The 19,864-nt window shown below is 37.1% G+C and overlaps 1 protein-coding gene across 1 annotated transcript; it reads left to right on the forward strand.

Annotated features, from left to right (window-relative positions):
* The first annotated feature begins 370 nt into the window (after positions 1 to 370).
* Positions 371 to 18,943, forward strand: rab5b (RAB5B, member RAS oncogene family). The gene is made up of 6 exons (XM_028436388.1): positions 371 to 507; positions 1,957 to 2,181; positions 9,735 to 9,886; positions 11,040 to 11,162; positions 13,285 to 13,378; positions 15,979 to 18,943. The coding sequence occupies exons 2-6, from the start codon at positions 2,022 to 2,024 to the stop codon at positions 16,092 to 16,094; spliced, it is 645 nt and encodes a 214-aa protein (XP_028292189.1). The 5' UTR covers positions 371 to 507; positions 1,957 to 2,021; the 3' UTR covers positions 16,095 to 18,943.
* Positions 18,944 to 19,864: the final 921 nt, after the last annotated feature.

Consider the following 19,864-nt stretch of genomic DNA (forward strand, 5'->3'; position numbering starts at 1 on the left):
ACTTAAAAGTATGAAAAACTGTAGCTTATGATAAATCCCAGACAGCTATGTTATTTTTAATAATTAGTATTACATGTGTACAATAAAAAAAATAAGAAAACGCTTAGCTTAGAAACAAAAAAAAATGGTTAATTAAAAGAAAAATCTCAGTAATTAGGTTAATAAAAGATAAATGCTTCTTAATTATTTAAAAAAAATTTTTTTTTTTTAAATGAGCTTCGTTTTTGCAAATATTGGAAAACATGGTTTATTTTTGTTGCTTATGATACATTCCAGACGGCTATATCATTTTAAATAATAAGTGCATACAGTAAAAATAATTTATTTTTAGTAAAAGCATGTGGTCATTCGTATGACGGCTCCGCATTGCCCAGTGCGCATGCGCGGCCTCCCCGGAACCGATCCTTGTTGTTGTCGGTAGATCGCCGAAAGCACCGACTGACCGTCGGTTTCTCACCGACTAATGACCGGAGACACCCATCGTCGGTAGACCGCCTTTACACACAGGTAAGAACCGGCTCAGTTGCGGTTGCAGTCCGTTGTCTCAGTGCTGCCCGGAGAAGAGGACGACCACAGCGGGGTTGGACTCTGATTCTGTCCCGGCCCAGGGGCCTGATTGTCGGCCGCTGTCCGCCAGAGGCTCTGTTAGGACGGAGCTCTAATCCGGTTCCGAACTGCGAATCAAACCCGTTGCTGAGACAGCTGTCAAACACCGATTCACGACCACATGTTCGGTACATCTAAATGGTTTACACACCAATAGAGTAATATATCCAGACATCAGCTATTGTATTGTGTACATCTGTAGAAGTGTTAGTGTAATCAATGCACACAGAGGTTGTGAATGATCTATGAATGTCTAAACTAAGCCTGAAAATGGACAACGCATGAGGTGATAGAAGTGCAAGCACTGTAACTTTCCTCTCTGTGGTTTACAGAGAATGGAGTCTTTGTTGTGACAAAACCTTCCCTATATCTATAATAATCTCACCATATCTTTGCATAATTTCCACTTAAAAACAATCTACATGAGTCATCTAAGGCCGGGGTTCTCAACCTTGGGGTCGCGAGACACTGAAATGGCGGCGGGGGGTTGCGAAATGCTTTAAAAAACTAATCATATTTTTTGAACAATTTTAACCAGTTTTTGCTTATTTTTATCCTTTTTCTGCAACTTCACCAAATTTACCATATTTTAACCTATTTTGATCAGTTTTTTCTTGCCATATTTTTGCTCCTTTTAATGTATTTTTGCGACAATACTCCCATTTTTGCCACTTTATCAAATTTCAGTGCCTTTTCGGCTCTTATAAACCCTTTGCACCACTTTTCTCACCTAATGTTGCAAATGTTTACCCATTATTTTCCATTTAGTTTTAACCTGTTTTTTTTTTTTGCCATATTTTATGCTTATTTTTTGCCAATTTAACCACATTCATGATTTGTCATGCCAATGTTTTGCCAGTTTAAGCTAATTGTTTCTACTTTTTCTGCTACTTTTAAGCCAATATTGACACTAAACTTTTTTTTAACACTTTTTCTGTCACTCTAATTTGCAACTTTGAACCAATTTCTGTGGGTTTTTAAAATCCCATTTCACCTCCTTTTCCAACATTTTTCATCACTTTTAACCCATTTTATTTCTGATTAAGGATTTCTATCTTTAAGATGACTATAATAATAATAAACTTCCTGGATAACAGTGGATATTATTTAGATGAATACAAAAATGTGGTTATCACAGATTCATAGAACAATGGACCAACATTAAACTGACTTTATGGATGCCCCCAAAAAGCTCTCCCCTTTATTCCCTCTTATAGATGGCCCTGTCTCCACATGACTGTTCTTCAGTGTTCATGTCTGTGTTCAACCTTCAGGTTGCTTTAAACTACCTGAATCTGAGTCTTCGGCTGCTGAGTCATGGTTTGAAGAAATGTACTATCTTCCTCACAGACTAACGCTCTGAGTCAGAAGATCAAGGATAAAGTGCAGAGAAAAGCATCTTCTGCTCCTCCAGGATGAGCTCCAGAGGGAGCCGCTCCAACGGCTCTTCACCACAGACCAAGATCTGCCAATTCAAACTGGTTCTACTAGGAGACATGGCGGTGGGGAAGTCCAGCCTGGTGCTGCGCTTTGTCAAGGGACAGTTTGACGAGTTCCAGGAGACCACCATCGGAGGTTAGCATCAATCCATCCATTTATTCATCCATTCATGGTAGAGGTTAGATCGGGTGCAAAAAATCCAGCCCAACCCGATTCGGACCCGTGGGCATAAAGCCCGACCCGAGCCCGACCCATTAACTTAAATTGTAGGCCCGAACCCGACGCAAAACCGATGTAAATTATTAATTTATTGAACGTATTGCTGCTCGCTATGGGAAATCTCAGCATCAGTTAACCACTGAATACACACAAGTGGAACATAACCAGAACATAGAACCCATTCTGTTTCAGCATTGCAGACCAGACCGGGCTGCTCGTGCGTGGAGCTCAGACCTGACTGAAGCACACAGTCATATTTGTTTCCTGTGCTCCAGCAGCAAGTGAGCAAAATCAGCAAATAATATTCAATGAACGCTGAACAACAAAACGCAACACAAACCCGTCAATATCCCGTCCCACTACTAGCAGAAATCACCTTAGAAATGATACCACAACAATATAGAACTGTTTATTATAAGATGTAATAGAGATTAAAAAATAAATACATCTTGAAGCTCGACCTGACCCTAACCCCACTCTAATGCGGGACACCTCGGCCCAAATTTCGGCTCGGGCTCGGGCCTAAAATCTAACCTCTAATTCATGCTAAACTCGATCGATCAATCACATCTATTTCTTATTTATTTATTTGTTTATTTGATGAGGACATCACATTTACATCAGTTACCCAGATGTATTAAGTGTGTTCGCTAATTTACAACACCTGTCGCAGGTGCATATATGCAAAAATACAGTATATAACTACATTATACATATATATGTATATTCGGGTTGCATGATTATTGCCAAAATGATGATCACGATCATTCAGATCAATATTGTAATCTGGATTATTAATTACAATTATTCATCCTTTTATGGGAAACGTCTGCCTTTATTTAACTACTTTTTGACAAACAGTTTGTAAACAGTTAAGAGTGCAAAAGACGAGCTTTAAACAAGACTAATGATAAATACTAAAATGTATCCAATAATTAAACACTGACTATGAGCTAACTATATAAATACACTGTTAGAGTGCAACTCCTTGAAAACAATTACATCATACAGTATCAAGAAAAGTTAAGAACATTAGGCTTTTAAGCCTCCAGTTTTTTGAGCAAGAAGAAACAGCCACTGAAGTGTTGCTCGCTTGTTATTAAGTAGGGATGTAACGATTAATCGTAAGGCAGTTAAAAATCGATTCATAGGTATCACGTTTGATATCGATTTTCTGAAAATTGAATCGCAGTACTTTTTTTAACCAGCAGAGGGCAAGTATACAAGTGTAGGCGGCGGTCGGAGTCTGCTAATACTTTCTTTCTGGCCGCCTTCTACCCTTAGATATGTTAATAAATGATTAATTGCCCCTTTAGCACCGAAAGAATATCTGTAATATTACTTGAATATCTGTAAAAGTCACGTTTTTCTATTAGCTCTGTCTGCTAGCATAGCTTCTCTTCTTCACTGCAAGAATTTCTGCATGCCAACCGACCACTGTGTTACCAGCTGGTCCAAATATGACGTAAATCAGTGTAATCACGGTTTTTTTTTTTTAAAGTCCAATTGTTAAGGCACAAAATACATTTTCAGTTGCACTTTTAAAAAGAAAAATAACTATTATGCAGTTTTGCATTGTTTATTATAGAACCAGAATTTAAATTAATAGGCTTCATTTTCATTTCTATTATTCCTTTATTTATTTCATTCAAGATTTATTTTTAGTTAAATTGCATTGTTTTGAATAGTTTATCAAGGGATTCTTTTGACAATGAAATATAAAAGGAAAATAATACAGTATTTTCTAGTTTTTTTCCCCCATAAAAAAATTTGTCTACATTCCCATTTTGTAAAATAAATCGTGAGAGAATCGTATCGTGAACCCAGTATCGTGAATCGAATCGTATCGGGAGTTGAGTGAATCGTTACATCCCTATTATTAAGGTATCTTAATGAAGCCTTAATTAAGTGTACGTGTTCACCTCCTGGTGGTTGTCTGACTACTGGGGTTTAGAAAGTGCCTGATTAGATATGCAGCAGAGCCCGCATTTTAAATGTAAAAATAGTCGATGATCAGGTTAATTTTATCGTTGAGGCCAAAATTGTGGTCACTATTAAAATTCGATTAATTGTGCAGCTCTGATATATATATATAAATAAAATGTATATCAGAATCAGTTTTATTGCCAAGTTTTTAGACAATACAAGGAGTTTTACTTGGTGTATTGTGCGAAAAAAAAACCAAAAACAAACCAGTAACACCATAATAATAATAATGATAATAATAATGATACATATGAAGGATGACTATAAACATGAATATATATACAAGTAGTGCAGGTAGTATTGTTGTCTGTTGACACATTGTCTTATGGAGGTGGTATGTCAGTGGGGGACCAAGGCCGTGTTAATATTAGCAACATTCCAGTGTTAGCGATGTTGCTAAGTTACAATTTCAATTATCTCGTAGTTTATTACTCATGGAGTTTCTAAAACAGTTCAATTTAAACATAAAATAATGTACATTTCCTAAATATTGTGTGCATTTCACAACATCGTGCAACATTGTCTGCCTACCCAGTTCTTAGTGGAAATACTACATAGATGTGCACACTGTGAGACATAAAGGAATCACCTCAGTGATGAATCAAAGGAAGCAAATCACACTGAAATTAAACCAATGGGCATCGGAATCAGAATCAATGTGTGGCATTTATTTTTTTTAAAGCAGTGAACAGCAAACATTTGGACAGTAAACAGTTGTACAGTCCAACAGGCAGACCAGACAGTAGCAATATTATTTATGAGTTGAAGTAGCAACAACCAGTGTGATCAACAATCTCATTAAATTATGGACACTCACCATACAAAAGGCAACAAAACAAACACTATTCATAGAATAAATTATGCATTAGAATTAGTTTTAATCTCTCAATACCATTTTCAGGCCTCACATTTAGCAGATGACAGTAGAACATGCATATTATAACATGACAACCTTTATTAGTAATAACAAATGTCCTGTAAGTATAGATATAGTAGTTTGGCCGCATCATGAAAAAAAATATCAACCGTTAATAATAAATAAAAATAACTTTCAGATTCAGAAACTTTATTTATCCCCAAGGGGCAATTCAGTTTCAGTTACATCACGTCCAAGAAACCATGAAAAGACACTCATAACATGGGAGGACAAGGACGTGAGAACCGTTGGTCTCCACAAGGGCAGCGCCCCATATTTAGGTTGTCACGGCAAATTTGCGGTTGACCTCATTTGGTGACATGAATTATGCTCTGTGTTGAATGATGATGTCCAGTCAAAGCTTGATGATTTTATATAAAAAAAGATTTATTATAAAACTAAATGAAAAGGATTACAAAAAAAGGAGAGTCCCATCCTGTGGGAAGGAAAGGCGGCCAGGTACTAAGTAGGATGGTCCAAAAGGTCTTGTCCCCAGCTCAGGATATACAAGACTGACCAGCAGTTTCACAGCTTAAGCTTTATACAGATATGAGAAAAAGTCCCAACCCTGAAAAAAAGAAAAGGAGGGACTCAGATGCTCCCAACAGTGGAAACGTTGGAGAATGATGAAGACGTGTATATTATGAGGAAGGCCTGCGCCACTGGTATCTGTCCTTGATAGTGTGTGTGCGTGTATATCTGCATGTGAGTTTGAGTTTGGCCTTCAGTAGAGACTGTGTGTTGCACTGTGGATACAATACGATCTGTATTGTTAATCTAACATGACTCAGCTGTTCAAAAGTGCAAAGAGTAATGCAGTCATCATGTATTAAAACATGACAAATTGTACACATGAACACACATTTGATGATATGATGAAGAATATAATAATTGCCATAACAAGGTGAAAAGTGGGAGGACAACAGGAGGAGAGAAGAGGGGAAAAGGCAGGTTCTAAACTGAGTCCCCTATTGGGGAGGACAGTGTAAAACAAGGAAAAAACCTCCTCTGTGTACATGCACCAAAAAACAAAACACAGTCAACAAAAACTTGAGAACATAACAATTGAGCAAGGTGGGGGGTGCAGGGGTTTGGGAGGAGAAAAGGAAAGGATTGACAGCCGCTGCGGGGGGTGCGCGGTTGCAGCCTCTTGTGGGCACTTCACACGCCTCTCCTGTAGCTTGCGGGGATGGAGGGAGGACGGAGAGCCAACGAAGGCGTTGAAATATAATCCCTTTGCTTCATTTCTGATACAGTCAGATGATGTGTGACGACCTTGAGTAGATCTGGTTCAGAAACAAAGTGAACTACAATTCAAAACTATGAACAAATCTTTAGTGACCAATAGAAGTAAACATGCACATGTGCCTTTTACAGCCTGTTCAGCATCTGATCAGTGTGTGGGTGAAGAGCAGGATCAACTGGTTATGCACTTGGAGTAATGGTAATAGTGAAAGTATCAGTTATGCTGCCACTGCATTCCACCTGATTAGCTGATCAGTCACTGATTCTAGCAGCGCAGACTGCCTTTGCCTCATCCATTCATAGATCACTGATCTCTTTTACATATAATCTATATAATAATAATATGAATAATAAACTCAGACTGTGATTATTTTACGGAGACTGAATTAAATGTGGAAACCAAGAGTAAAAAAGGTCTGTCATTTATTCATTTCAATTGCTAGGTGGTGTTGTGATTAAGGATTACATTCAATTTAAATTCAAAGTGTTTATTGTCATATGTGCAGTTAGAAACACGTTTTCCTGTACAATTTAATTATTACCTTGCTTATGAACTAAGATATAATAATGTGTTTATAAAAGTTAAATCTAACAGTGGAAAATACAACACTGCCAATATAACTAACAACAGCTGGATTAACCTTGATGTAGAGACAAAACAAGCTGCAAACTTGTGTGTCCAAAAGAGACATTCCCGAGTGGTGACACTATGGATGAAAAGGGAAAAAAACTTCCAAACACCTTCGAAAGAGGAACTATTCTTGCACTGGAGGAATGCTAACAGCGTCTGGCAGGGAACAAGGCCAACACGAACAACGATAGAGAGGAGGAGGAAAAAAAAAAAAAAAAAAAAAGACAACACTGACTACAGATGAGAATACACAAAAAAGGACTGTTCAGAACAACTCAAGAATGTTTGACCAGAGAGACATGTAAACCCATGTAAATTTGCGATGGTAAAACAGGGGACGGGACCCAGATAAGCAAACTGCTTCTCTCGTCTCCTTTTTCGGCATGTACAAAAAAAAAAAAAAAAAAAAAGTGAATGTAACCATGTCGGAAATAAACTGAATAAATAAATAAATAAAATTTATAAGTGGTTTCGAACCTTTTTTGTACCGTGTACCCCCTTTGCATATTTGTTAAATCATGTGTACCCCTTCGTCATATCATAAGTTCCCTCTCCATAATATTCTTAATATGCTTTTTAATTTGTGGAACAGCTGACTCTGCTAAACCCCTAAATGTGTCTCAAAACATTGGTTTCCTAAGGCTTAATCTTCTAATTCAAAACGATGAGTGGAATTTAAAGTGGAATTTAGTTAAACGACATCTTTTGTGTGATTACTTTAATAGTAAGTAAATACCGAAGTCTCCTTCGTAAAATGTAGCTAATTATTGTCTCATATTGTGAGAATTAGAACTGTGATAAAAATGGCATCTACAGCATAAGATAATCCTGTTTCAAAAAATTGAAGGAAAATGTAATATTTTATTGAGTAATAGTAATCTTAGTTTTGGTGACTTTGTCCAAAAATTGCTGAAAAAGGAACTAGGCACATTTCCCGATTATTTTCAAATAACATGTACCCCTGTTTTTGAACCACTGGTCTATGTTACTAATATGCGGTGAGGTTTTTTACTTCTCAGTTGGGTTGCCAACTTTTATGACCCCTACGTGCTCGACTCATGGAGTGGGTTACCTGCAACAGTGGTGTTCATTTCTTTAAATGCTACTTACTGTGTACATACATCTACTGATGCCTCTGGACACATCATCAGTTATGTGCCTGGTCTCATCGGGCGTTTCGGGTCTTTCAACATAATACGCCCTCCTCCAGGTGACCCAGCCGTGGCTGATCAGGCCCCGGCTCGTGTCCAGATGGCTTGCTAGCTACCATGACTCCATGGCTCTCCTCTCTTGAGCCACAGCCATCTTGAGGCCCTCTCTGCCGCGTCTGTGGTACTGCGAATGGCTCTCCTCCTTCTCTCTCCCTCGATGCCCAAACAGCTGAGTGCTCTGGTTAGGGAACGGGCTGCAAAACCCCTACATCCAACCTCCACTGGGAAACACCTTGCTCTCCAACCAGCCCGCTGGCAGTCACTGACCAGTCCCGCATATTTGGAGAGCTTCCTCTCAAAGGCTTCTTCCAGGCGATCTTCCCACGGGATGGTCAGCTCCAGCAGCACTATTTGCTTACTGGCCTCAGACACAAGAACAATGTCTGGTCACAGGGTGGTAACTGCGATGTGGCCGGGAAACTTCAGCTGATGCTCAAGATCCACCAGCAGCTGCCAGTCTTTTGCAGAGGTTAGGATTCCTGCAGAGGTACTTCTGGCCAGGGTTGGCTGCTCCCCAGCTCTGACAAAGGCGATGGTTTCCTTGGAGGGTCGGGCACGCTTCGCGTACACAAGTCCTTCGCAGATAAGTTCAGCGATGGTCTTAAGGACCTGGTCATGCCTCCAGCGATACTGCCCATCTCCAAGTGCCGTGGTGCAGCAGCTGAGAATGTGTTCCAAAGTTCCTCGCTTGGAACACAGTGGGCAAGCTGATGTCTCTGCTACACCCCATGTATGCAGGTTTGATGGACTTGGGAGTACGTCATACACTGCCTGGATGAGGAATTTGATGCGGTGGGGCTCGGCTTTCCACAGCTCAGCCCAAGTCACTTTCCTCTCGACCACGTTCTCCCATCTTGTCCAAGCTCCCTGTTGCTTCATTCCCACTGCCTTGATACTAAATAACATCTGTAATTTATTCTGTTATTCAAAGTGTCATGTTATTCAAATATCATGTGGTACGACTGTCTGGCCATGACTACTGTTTTGAAAAAATCTTTAATATTACTCTAAACCTATGCAATATCAAGCAAATGTATTTTCTGCCCTTTTTTAGTTTTATTACAGTTTTGTATAAGATTTCAAAGTATTTCTATTTTTATTTCCATCATAATAGTCATGCAAACCTTGCCCGATGATACCCATTTTATGAAATATTATGGGGTGAAAATCCTTATACGTCATTGCCCCGTACATGGATAACCTTTTACATGTCAACATCCTTAATTCAGATACTTTTGACTTGATGTGTGTACAGCTATGCATGATTTATTATCGAAGAAAAAAAGGGTAAGCAGAACTTCATTAGAGGGGAAGATTTGAAAAGGGAGATCAGTGTTGCACTCTAGTGAGGGGGGAAGAAAGAAGGGAGAGGGAGTTAGGGGGCCAATGGGGAGGAGTAGAGAAAAGTGTTAGTGTCTACATTAGATAATGTAGTTGATGGTGTCAGTGAGCCTCTGTCTTTGTGTGTGTGTGTGTTCAGCTGCCTTCCTGGCTCAGTCGGTGTGTCTGGACGACACCACGGTGAAGTTTGAGATCTGGGACACGGCCGGACAGGAGCGCTACCACAGCCTGGCTCCGATGTACTACAGAGGAGCGCAGGCCGCCATCGTGGTCTTCGATATCACCAAACCGGTACGCTGCCATCACAACTCTTCACTCCTTTCTATTCGCCCGTTTGCGCTTATGTGGTTTTTTTTTTACGCGCTGGGAGTTGAGCACGTTTCTCTTACATGTAATCTCCCATCCAGGCTCCCAATACGCCCACCACTCGCTAACTGTTAATATAGGCGCTCTTATGGGATTCATTTACTTTTTTAAATTTTATTTCATTTACCTTGTCTGCACAAGCTGTCAAAGGTCAACACTACAAGAAGTGCAATCATTTTGAGACAGCAATGCATGTTTTGTTATTGCAATAAAATAAATTGATTTATTTTATTGAAAAATAAATAGATTTATTTTATTGAAAAATAAATTGATTTATTTTATTGAAAAATAAATTGATTTATTTTATTGAAAAATAAATTGATTTATTTTATTGAAAAATAAATTGATTTATTTTATTGAAAAATAAATTGATTTATTTTATTGTGGGATTAATTTACAAAGGATGCAGGCTTTGCCATCACAATGCCATTTTTGGGCTGTCAAATCATGGAACATGGAGTTTTTTTTAACATGTGTGAATGTCAATCTGTGAAAAAGATGAATCACAGAAAACATAAGAACAATTAATAGAAACAATTAGTTTAAACTGACAAATAATGGACAAAAAAATATTTAAAATTACTCTAAATGTATTCAGATTTATTTTAGTTCTCTTATAGTCCTGTATAATATTTCAAAGTATTTCTATTTTTATTTCCGTCATAATATTCATTCAAACCTTGCCCGATGATGCCCATTTTAAGAAATATCATGAGGTAAAATCCTTATACGTCATTGACCTGTACACGTTTACATGCCAACATCCTTAATTCAGATACTTTTGACTGGTTGTTTGTGCAGCTATGCACTACAAAAAAAGCTTCAAAACAACCACAAAAACTTTACAAAATGACTCCAAAAACACACAAAATGACATCACAAATACACAAAAAAACTCATAAATTCCCTAAAACAACAACAAACACCATTCCCTGTGTTAATGTTCTGGTTAGTCTTTATTCTAAATGGCCTGAATGACGTAGATGTCGATAATGTGACCCCTGGATCATATTGCTCCCCTCGCTGTGATAGATGTGTGTCGTAATGTGTGTGTTGTGTAACTTGTGTTGTTGTCCAGGACACGTTTGAGCGAGCCAAGGCCTGGGTGAAGGAGCTGCAGAGACAGGCCAGTCCCAACATCGTCATCGCCCTGGCAGGAAATAAAGCTGACCTGTCGGAGAAGAGGCTGGTGGAGTACGAGGTGAGTCACCTGAGCGCTCCGGCCAATCAGCAGCCAGCCAGCCGTGACATGGCACATACCAGGCTGCTGTCACCGCTATGTGAGTTTTATACCTCAGCAGCTCCGACTGGTTTCCACCAACTTCTCATCAATTACAAAGTGAAAAACCTCAGAGACGCTCCACCCCAGATCATAAAAGACTGTAATCTGATTATAGGAAAAAAATACACTGCAAATGTAACAATACATCCCTCAGAGGAATTTTTCAAAACTTTGAGAGGTATCTATATTTATTTTGTAATTATAGACAAAACACATTTGGATCATTCCATGTCATTTCAACAAATGGCCCATGCCAGAACTCATTTCTCATGTTTTACATTTTCTACAATATATATTTTTTTATGTTACTAGTAAAAAACTAATAAACAATAAATGATTGAGACACAGAGGCCAGCTACAATGGCCTCATGTAAAGGATTTTCAACATTTGCGAGTAGTAAAATAACCCAAAGTTGGGGTCCAAAAGAAAATAATTAAAAAAAACAAAATTATATCCCAATAAAGAGTAATCTTTATACTATGAATTAAAAAAGAGATCTTACTTTTTTCTTACATTTCCACATGCAGTTATGGGCAAAAAAAAAAAAGAGTATTTTTTTGGATTTCAAGAGCGTCTCACCCAAGAACCAATGCACATGTGACTAATCATTCGTGATGTGAACAGTATATGTTCATAGCTCAAAGCGGATCAAATTATAGGGAGCTGAGGCATATGCTAAGTTGTTACTGAAGGACCAAACCTGTTCCAGACCCAAACCATAACAAACTTTTTTCCAATTTTGAGGAGCTGGTATGACCACCTAATCTTTTTATTTATTCTGAGAGAGTAGGTGGAGCTGTATTACTGCACCAAATTTCAGTTTCCTATGTGATGTAGTTCCGGAGATATTGGAAGCTGAAAATGGAAGAAAAATAGGGACGCACACTTCACTAAATTGGCCATATTTCAAAAAGTATTTTTCCGATCAAACAAAAAATTTACAGTGTTTCCTTTTGAGACGGAAGTGCGTGGGATGTTGTGAAAGTTTGCTGAAATGACCTGTTTGGTAACTTGTCTTCATGTGGTTAAAACCAAAGAATGATTTGCATTGAATTCACTGAGAAGTGTTTGATATTAATATTAATGTGTGATGATCATATATTCATCAACTGATACATTTGCATCATTGTTCCTCCTAATTTTGACTAAACTAATTTTGCCTAAGTTTTGTATGTCATATGCCAAACTGAGCTATGATTTGTGGGAATTTCAAGTAGAAATGATGGATGTTTTGTGCAAAGCAGTTTGGTAGACTTTCCATTCTTTACATGCGAAGCAGCTTGGAAAAATGGAAGGTTTATTCCAATGTTCTCACACAGAAGTATTATATAATATAACCCAGAGCTGTCAAACACACGGTAGGTCAGGGGTCAAATACACAGCAGTTTGATCTGAAGGCGGCTGCTGATTTTAGGCCTGAATTTTATCATTAATGGGCCTTAGTTTGCACTTACACGTATCAATGTTATAAATAAGCAATAAGTGATAGAATTTTGTGAAGTTATTTAAGTAAAATTGCAGGATTTTGGGGAAGTTGGTAGTTTCTACCAATTCAGAACTAGTCATTTTTAACTTTTTTCTGCGGGGCCGGCTTCCTTACAGGGGAGAACATTTGATAAAGACTCGTTTATAATTTCCTAGTCAAGTAAACACAATTTAATGCCATTTTCGTCTGAAAAAGCCTCAGGAATTATCTTTTCTTTCAACGTATCAACCTAAATATATAAGTAGTAGAAATGTACATGTGCTAGAACATAGAATGTGTTTATATATTGCATTTGCCAAGAAACACATTGTGTTCATTTATTTGAAAAAAATGTAAATGTACATGTAGTTATGCACTTCTGTAACAATACCACATGTATAATAGCTTTTCATAAAATTATGTCACGGAATGGAGTCTACGTGTGCAGATTGTAATGTCTTTAATTCTTGTATTTAAGCTTTTTTTTGTTGCAAATTTTACTGGATTTATTATTCAACTTGTTTTTGAGCCAGCTGTGTACGCGTGTGTTTTTTGTGTTGATCTTTGTGTATCAGGAAGCACAAACGTACTCTGAGGACACCGGCCTGCTCTTTATGGAAACTTCCGCAAAAACCGCGATGAACGTCAACGAGCTCTTCCTGGCCATCGGTGAGTGAAGCTTCAGTGACATCACACCCAAAACAACAGCATTAACAGAGGCCACTCTTTTGTTTTCATCCGACCAATTAGACAATTTCAACCAATCACTATCGTGTTTTGACACGTGCACTTTGACTTTCTCTAGTTTGAATGTAGGAATTTTCAGATTTTAATCATTTTCGATGTTTCTGATTCACATTCAAAGACTGCTCTGTGAAACTGATAACTTTCTGTGAAATAATCAAAAATTGCACATTTTACAATACTTATCATATATGAAGGATATATTTGTCAAAATGACATCGTTGTGGTCGGTGCTGGTGGTCACCAAGTCACACCTACAGCAGTTTATGATTTAGAGGTGATTATCTATGGTTTCAAGCTGCTCGTTCCCACGCTCGTCATCCCAGGGCAGGAAGAGGATATGATTGTTGGCAGCAATGCAATTAGGAAACTGTTGCACCTTTTGAACAGCTCTGACAGAACTGGAAATTTTTGACTACGCCAGTTGATTAAGGTTGTGAACGATAAACCGATGCGACCGGTACGGCTGCATCGGTAGCAGCCTCCTCAATCCTTAGGAATTAGCCATAAATACCGAGATTAATTGGTTGTAGAGGCATGGATCGGTTATCGCGAGACTTGGAATCGGTTGGCAGCATCACACACACGCCAGCGTTTCTAAGCTCCACTTAAAAACTACACGAGCGCTGAAGCTACCGGTGAAACCAAGGCTGCGTTTGAATAGTCCCTCCTATCTCCTTTCCTATCCACTGTTCTTTCACCCTCGGAAGAGACGAGATAATGCTGACCCACAATTCCTTGCGGTGACAACATTTAAAGGGACACGCACACCCGAGCGCTCAAGGCGCCTTGAACAATTTTCAATAAATAATCTAAAACCCATATCTGAACACTTTGGTTCAAGAAAAAGGGATCAGAGGAGGGATTCTACCCTCCAAAAAAACAGAGGACAGTGATGATGAATAAAAAAAAAATGCACAGGCGTACTGTAAGTGAACTACATTACTGCATGTGAGGTAAAAGCTATAATGATTGTTAACTGCAATGTGAGAATATAAATATAGTCGACTTTGCACTTTGGACATTTCCCAGGTCAAAAATCAGCTGTTTTATTTATTTTATACGTACTGTATGTATGTTATGTATTTATTTTCTCTAAAAAAATGTCACTTTGTGTTAAGCATTGTTGAGATAAGATATTAAGATAGTGACCACCAGGGGTCATCATTATAAAGTGATTGTTACATGGTTGTTTATAGTCAGAGGTGGGTACAGTAAAAACAACGGTACTTAAGTAAAAGTACTGTTACGTCATAATATAATTACTCAAGTAGAAGTAAAAGTAAAACGAAGTACTTGAGTAAGAGTAAAAAACTACTTAAGTAGTGAGTAACTTCAAATGTCATTTATTACTTCCAAAACAAACCATCATTCCCTGAGTGAGATTCTTTGAATTATACTTTTAAAAAAACATAGCTTGCATAAAAAAACAATGAACATAATAAAGTGTGTATATCAGTGGTTCCAAACCTATTTCGGGTCATGATCCCATTTTTATATCGCAAATTTCTGGAGACCTCAGATACTTTTTTCTCTAAAATTCGTTTTTTGATCATATTTGTTTTACTGTGTTACAAATACAGAGTCGTAAGGATTAGCGTACAAAGTGACAATATGCACGCTCAGTTGTTTTTATACTGCATTTTAAATTGAAATATATTTATATTAGAGAAAGTGAAACAGAATACAGTTGTTTGAGATTGTGTGTGGGTTTTAATTTGAAAAAGAATAATAGATATTTAAGCTCTTTGAGCTTTCTGACTCTTTTTTTAGTCTCACAAAATAGATAAATAAAAATAAATAAAAACTTTTTATTCATTTATTTAAAAATGTTAAATATATAATTTTAATCAGTCATTTATTTAATTTTATTATTATTAGACGCTTCAAGCGACCCCATTTTATTTCCAGGCGACCCCACATTGGTTCACGACCCCAAGGTCGTAAAGAAAGTGAAGGAAGTTGAATCAAAAAGGGAAAATTAGATGATTTTGGAAATTTTAAGGCTTTGATTGTATTGTAAAGGCAACATGAAAACTTGTGTTTTTCACATCACTTTGTTTGTCGTTTGAAAACGTCATTTTTATATGCAAAAAAAAACTTGCCCTTAGTTATTAATGTAATAAATTATTTGGTCAAAATGCATAAGTATGACACTAAGGCAAGGCAAATGTATTTGTATAGGGCATTTCATACACAAGGCAACTCAGTGATTTAAAAAGTGCAACAGAAAACATTAAAAGGTTCAAAAATTAATGAGAACATTAAAATAATCAGTAAAAACATTGAATCAACAATAATATGATCAAAAATCTCCCTCTAAGTCATAAATAATAGAAAAAAGGAGTTTCTTTAACTTGTATTTAAAAATGTTCCCATGTGATGCTCCCCTGCACTTTGCAGCAAAACAACTAAAAGTAAGGTTTTACTCTACCATCTTCCCAGATCTTTTAATTGAACAGCTCTGAGGACATATGACTAGAATCTCTAAACAATAAACATGTCACGTTTTCTTTACCTCGCAGCCAAGAAGATGCCAAAAACGGACACGCAGAACCCGACACAGGCAGCTCGACACAGAGGAGTGAACCTCCAGGACCCGGACGCTCACTCCACCCGGGCCTGCTGTGGAGGCAACTAGATCCCAACGCCCCTCCGACGACCTGCTGCCTGAATCCCATCATTACCGTCAGACAATGAGGAGGAACATTTAGCATCAAATCTGGGAGTTTGTCCTGGGTTTCCACTCTGCTTCGCTTCATCCTGGCCTGGAAAAGCTTTGGAAATGGCACAAACTGAGCAGCACTGAACTAAAAAAGTCACCAGAGAAACGAGGAGGAGGAGGAGAGTAGGAACGAAGCTTCTGAAATCCTACTTTTCATTTTTCCCAGCTGTGAATCCTTCCTCCATTTGTGACCTCCCATCTTTGTTCCCACAAAATTCCTGTTTCATGTATTTATTGTGAGAGGTGACGGCAAAAGTCCTGGAGGACTGCAGCGCTGCTGCTAGCTCGCGTAGCATAGGAACCCTTCCTCAAATCAGAAGAGGATCATCTATTTAAATTCAATTCACATCCCGTCAGCAACAGTTTTCAGAAACAAAACCGGCTTTTTATTCCACTAATGTTAATCTGCAGCGATATTTCACACTAACGTACTGATTTATCTTTATTCACATCCCACAGAGTCCAAACGTCGCCAACAAACAATTTAAAACTGGTATTTTAATTTGCATATTTTATTCTCAAATGTGCCAGATTAGAAAACTGAATAAATATCGGAGCAGAAATGCTTTTTAAAAAAAATCAATATTTCCTTTTAATATTTACTCATTTGAATCCTTCTTTGGACCTAAAGTAGAACACATGTGATGCCTCAGCAAAATTGTACTTATTTTTGCACAAAAAAAAATTACATTTTAAAGTGAAATTAAGACATGATTGAAATCAAAATTAAAAAAATATGAAGTAAAAAATATTTAATTTTAGGCAAAGGCTGCATCAGATATTGATGTAAATTTGTCATTTTTGAGCCTCATTGAAACAGAAACCCGTATAATATCATTTTTTTTCTTTTACTTTTGATGTCAGAGATTCACATAAAATGACATTACAGCATGTAGTGAAAGTTTTACGTTAATGTGCTGGCTTATTAAAAATTTAAGTTGATACGAAGCTGTATAAAGTTTGGATGTAAATTTCTTATTTTTGATCTAAAGGAGGAGCCTACAAATGTTTAATCACTTTAAATCTTGACTGTAGAATATAAATTTAAAAAAAACTACATTTGTGAAAGTGTGAAGAAAATTTGTCAAATTTAGTTGTAAATATTTCTAAATCTTTATATATAATATATATCTTTTTTTTCCAGTTACAAAAAATAGATTACGTGTGCGTGTGATGGACTGTAATCTTTTGTTATCAGCAATAAACAAAAGTTGTGCTTTAGTCACAGTTTGAATGAGACTCAAAGTTAACAAATTCACAGAAATTGTAGCAACGCCTTCAGTTTTCTTATATTCTTCTAACCTTTTTTCATTTTAAATCATGTAAAACATGTTTTCAGAATCATTTTCTAAAGTGAAACTGTCCCAAAAGTAGAAACTTATACTTAAGCAGAGTCCAGAGAACCAGAATTGCATCATGAAGGATCTGTTAAGGTTCTGATTTTCTGTAATAGATCTTCAAGAAACCAGAAATGTATCCAAAACAGATTTTATTTTTTTTATTTTTTATTTAGATTTCAAACTGTTTTTAAGTTGTCAATTACTGACAACTTAAAATAGTTTGAAATAAATTAACATCAAGAAATGACAACAAAACAGTATCTTACGTCTTCAAATTCTTACGCATCTTGGTTTACATGAACAAAAAGAAGTAGGAAGTCGTGTAAACTTATCTAATCCTACAAGATTTCCTAACTTAAACATTAACAAAGTCTCAATTTAGATGCACCATCTTTGGTTTTTGACCTTTTTAAAATCTTCAATTTTAAATCCATCATGTTTGAAAAAAATATTGTGGTCAATTCTTGACACTATGGGCAGATTTTGAACCCTTTTATTTCACTTATCTGAGACACTAAGGTAAGAAAACCACATTTGTGAAATTCCAAACTTAAATCTTTCGGCGTTTTTCCACTACATGATACTGGCTTAACTTTACTCTGGTCTTTTTTTTTTTCCTCAATCATTTTAAATTATTAGTGTAATCAAGAAGGGAGACTTTACTGCTGTCATAATGACCGTCTTTGAAAAGAAAAGTGTTGAAAGTAGAAGCTAATGCTAGAAGTGATCAGAGTGGAGTAGAACCAGTGCCATAGAGTGGAAACGCATCAGTTCTGGATTTGATTTTCTGTCCTTTTGGAATGATTTGAAGATTGAAAGCAGATGAAGTCTCTTCTTTTGGTGGCAGAATGAAGGGAAGCCCACATGGACTAAACTGAAGTGCCTGAACCCAGTTATCATTTCGTTCACTTCGACCTCAACTACAAACATCAACAGTACCGTAAATTAAATGCACTCCCTGGTCTGTCTGTGTGTGGATGTAGAAAAAAAAAAACAAACAAATGCTAAAAGTCGCTCACACTGTTTGTTCTGTCGTCCGAATTTTTTTTGAAAGTGTTATAAAATCTGTGGGTTTGAAATTAAAGTTTGTGTCCCGAAAGACGTTATTTGAGAAACGAGGAAAGAAAGTTGAATCAAAAAGTGAAAATGAAATGACAACGGAAAAAAACTTGGGGAAAATAAAAGGTGAATTTTAAGGCTTTGATTGTACTGTAAAGGCAACGTGAAACTTCATTAAACTGCAATGTTTTTCACATCATTTTTTTGTCATTTGAAAATGTCAACTTCGTCTTATTTTTATATCCAAAAAAGGTTGCTCTTAGCAACCTTACTGATACATCCACAACTACATTGTTTTCTCAGCCATGTTTACTTCCCCCAGGCCTTACTTTTGACGCACGTGGATTAAAGAGTTTGTAAATGGTTTGAGAGCTTCCTTATTACGTCATCCTGTGTCTTTTTCAAGCAAATCTCTAAAGAATTTTACTAATAATTCCCCTCTGAGAGCTTAGAACCAACTGAAGGTCATTCTTAGACTTTAAAACTTATCCACTCCTTTCTATTCATCTATACTATAATTCAAGGATGGTCTGTGTGTGTGTGGAGCAAATATCTCTCCAAAAACTAAACAATATTTATACAGGAAGTACACAAAACGACAACAAAAATAACACAAAATGATTCCAAAAAACATGTATTACAGAAAAATACACCAAATGACAACAAAAACATGAAAATGACAAAATACACTAAAATGACAACAGAAATGCATGAAAATTCACCAAACTAAAATACACAAAATGATTCCAGAATCACACTACAATGGCAACAAAAAACAAAAAATGCACAAAAAGACAATAGAAAGATACAAAAATACACAAGTACTCCAAAACTGCACACGCTATTTTACTTTGCACCTGCAAATAAACCCCTTTTTAACACTACAGAGTATGTACACCTCTTTGTACATCCAACCTTCAAACACATACTCATTTGGCCATAATTGACAACTGTACTTATGCTCCCACATGAATGCATACTTCCGACGGACACTGTACTAGTCTACACTATAATTCAAGGATGGTCTGTGTGCGCGTGTGCGCATGCGAGTGGGTGTGGAGTAAATATCTCCCAGACGCTTTGCCTGTTCCACCTAAAACTTTGTCAACGGCTTCCAAATACCCCGAGTTTGTGCATCTGTTATTTTGGAGTAATTCGGTCATTTCAAAATGTTTATTTTAATTTTATTTCACTTCTGGACGGCCCAGAAATTAAACCTATTCAGCTTTTGACCTCAGCGTGTGAGGGGGTGCTAGCGCACCATCTGCAGCTATTTCACTACACTTC

This window comes from Gouania willdenowi, chromosome 21 (genome assembly GCF_900634775.1).
Source record: "Gouania willdenowi chromosome 21, fGouWil2.1, whole genome shotgun sequence".
NCBI lineage: Eukaryota > Metazoa > Chordata > Actinopteri > Blenniiformes > Gobiesocidae > Gouania > Gouania willdenowi.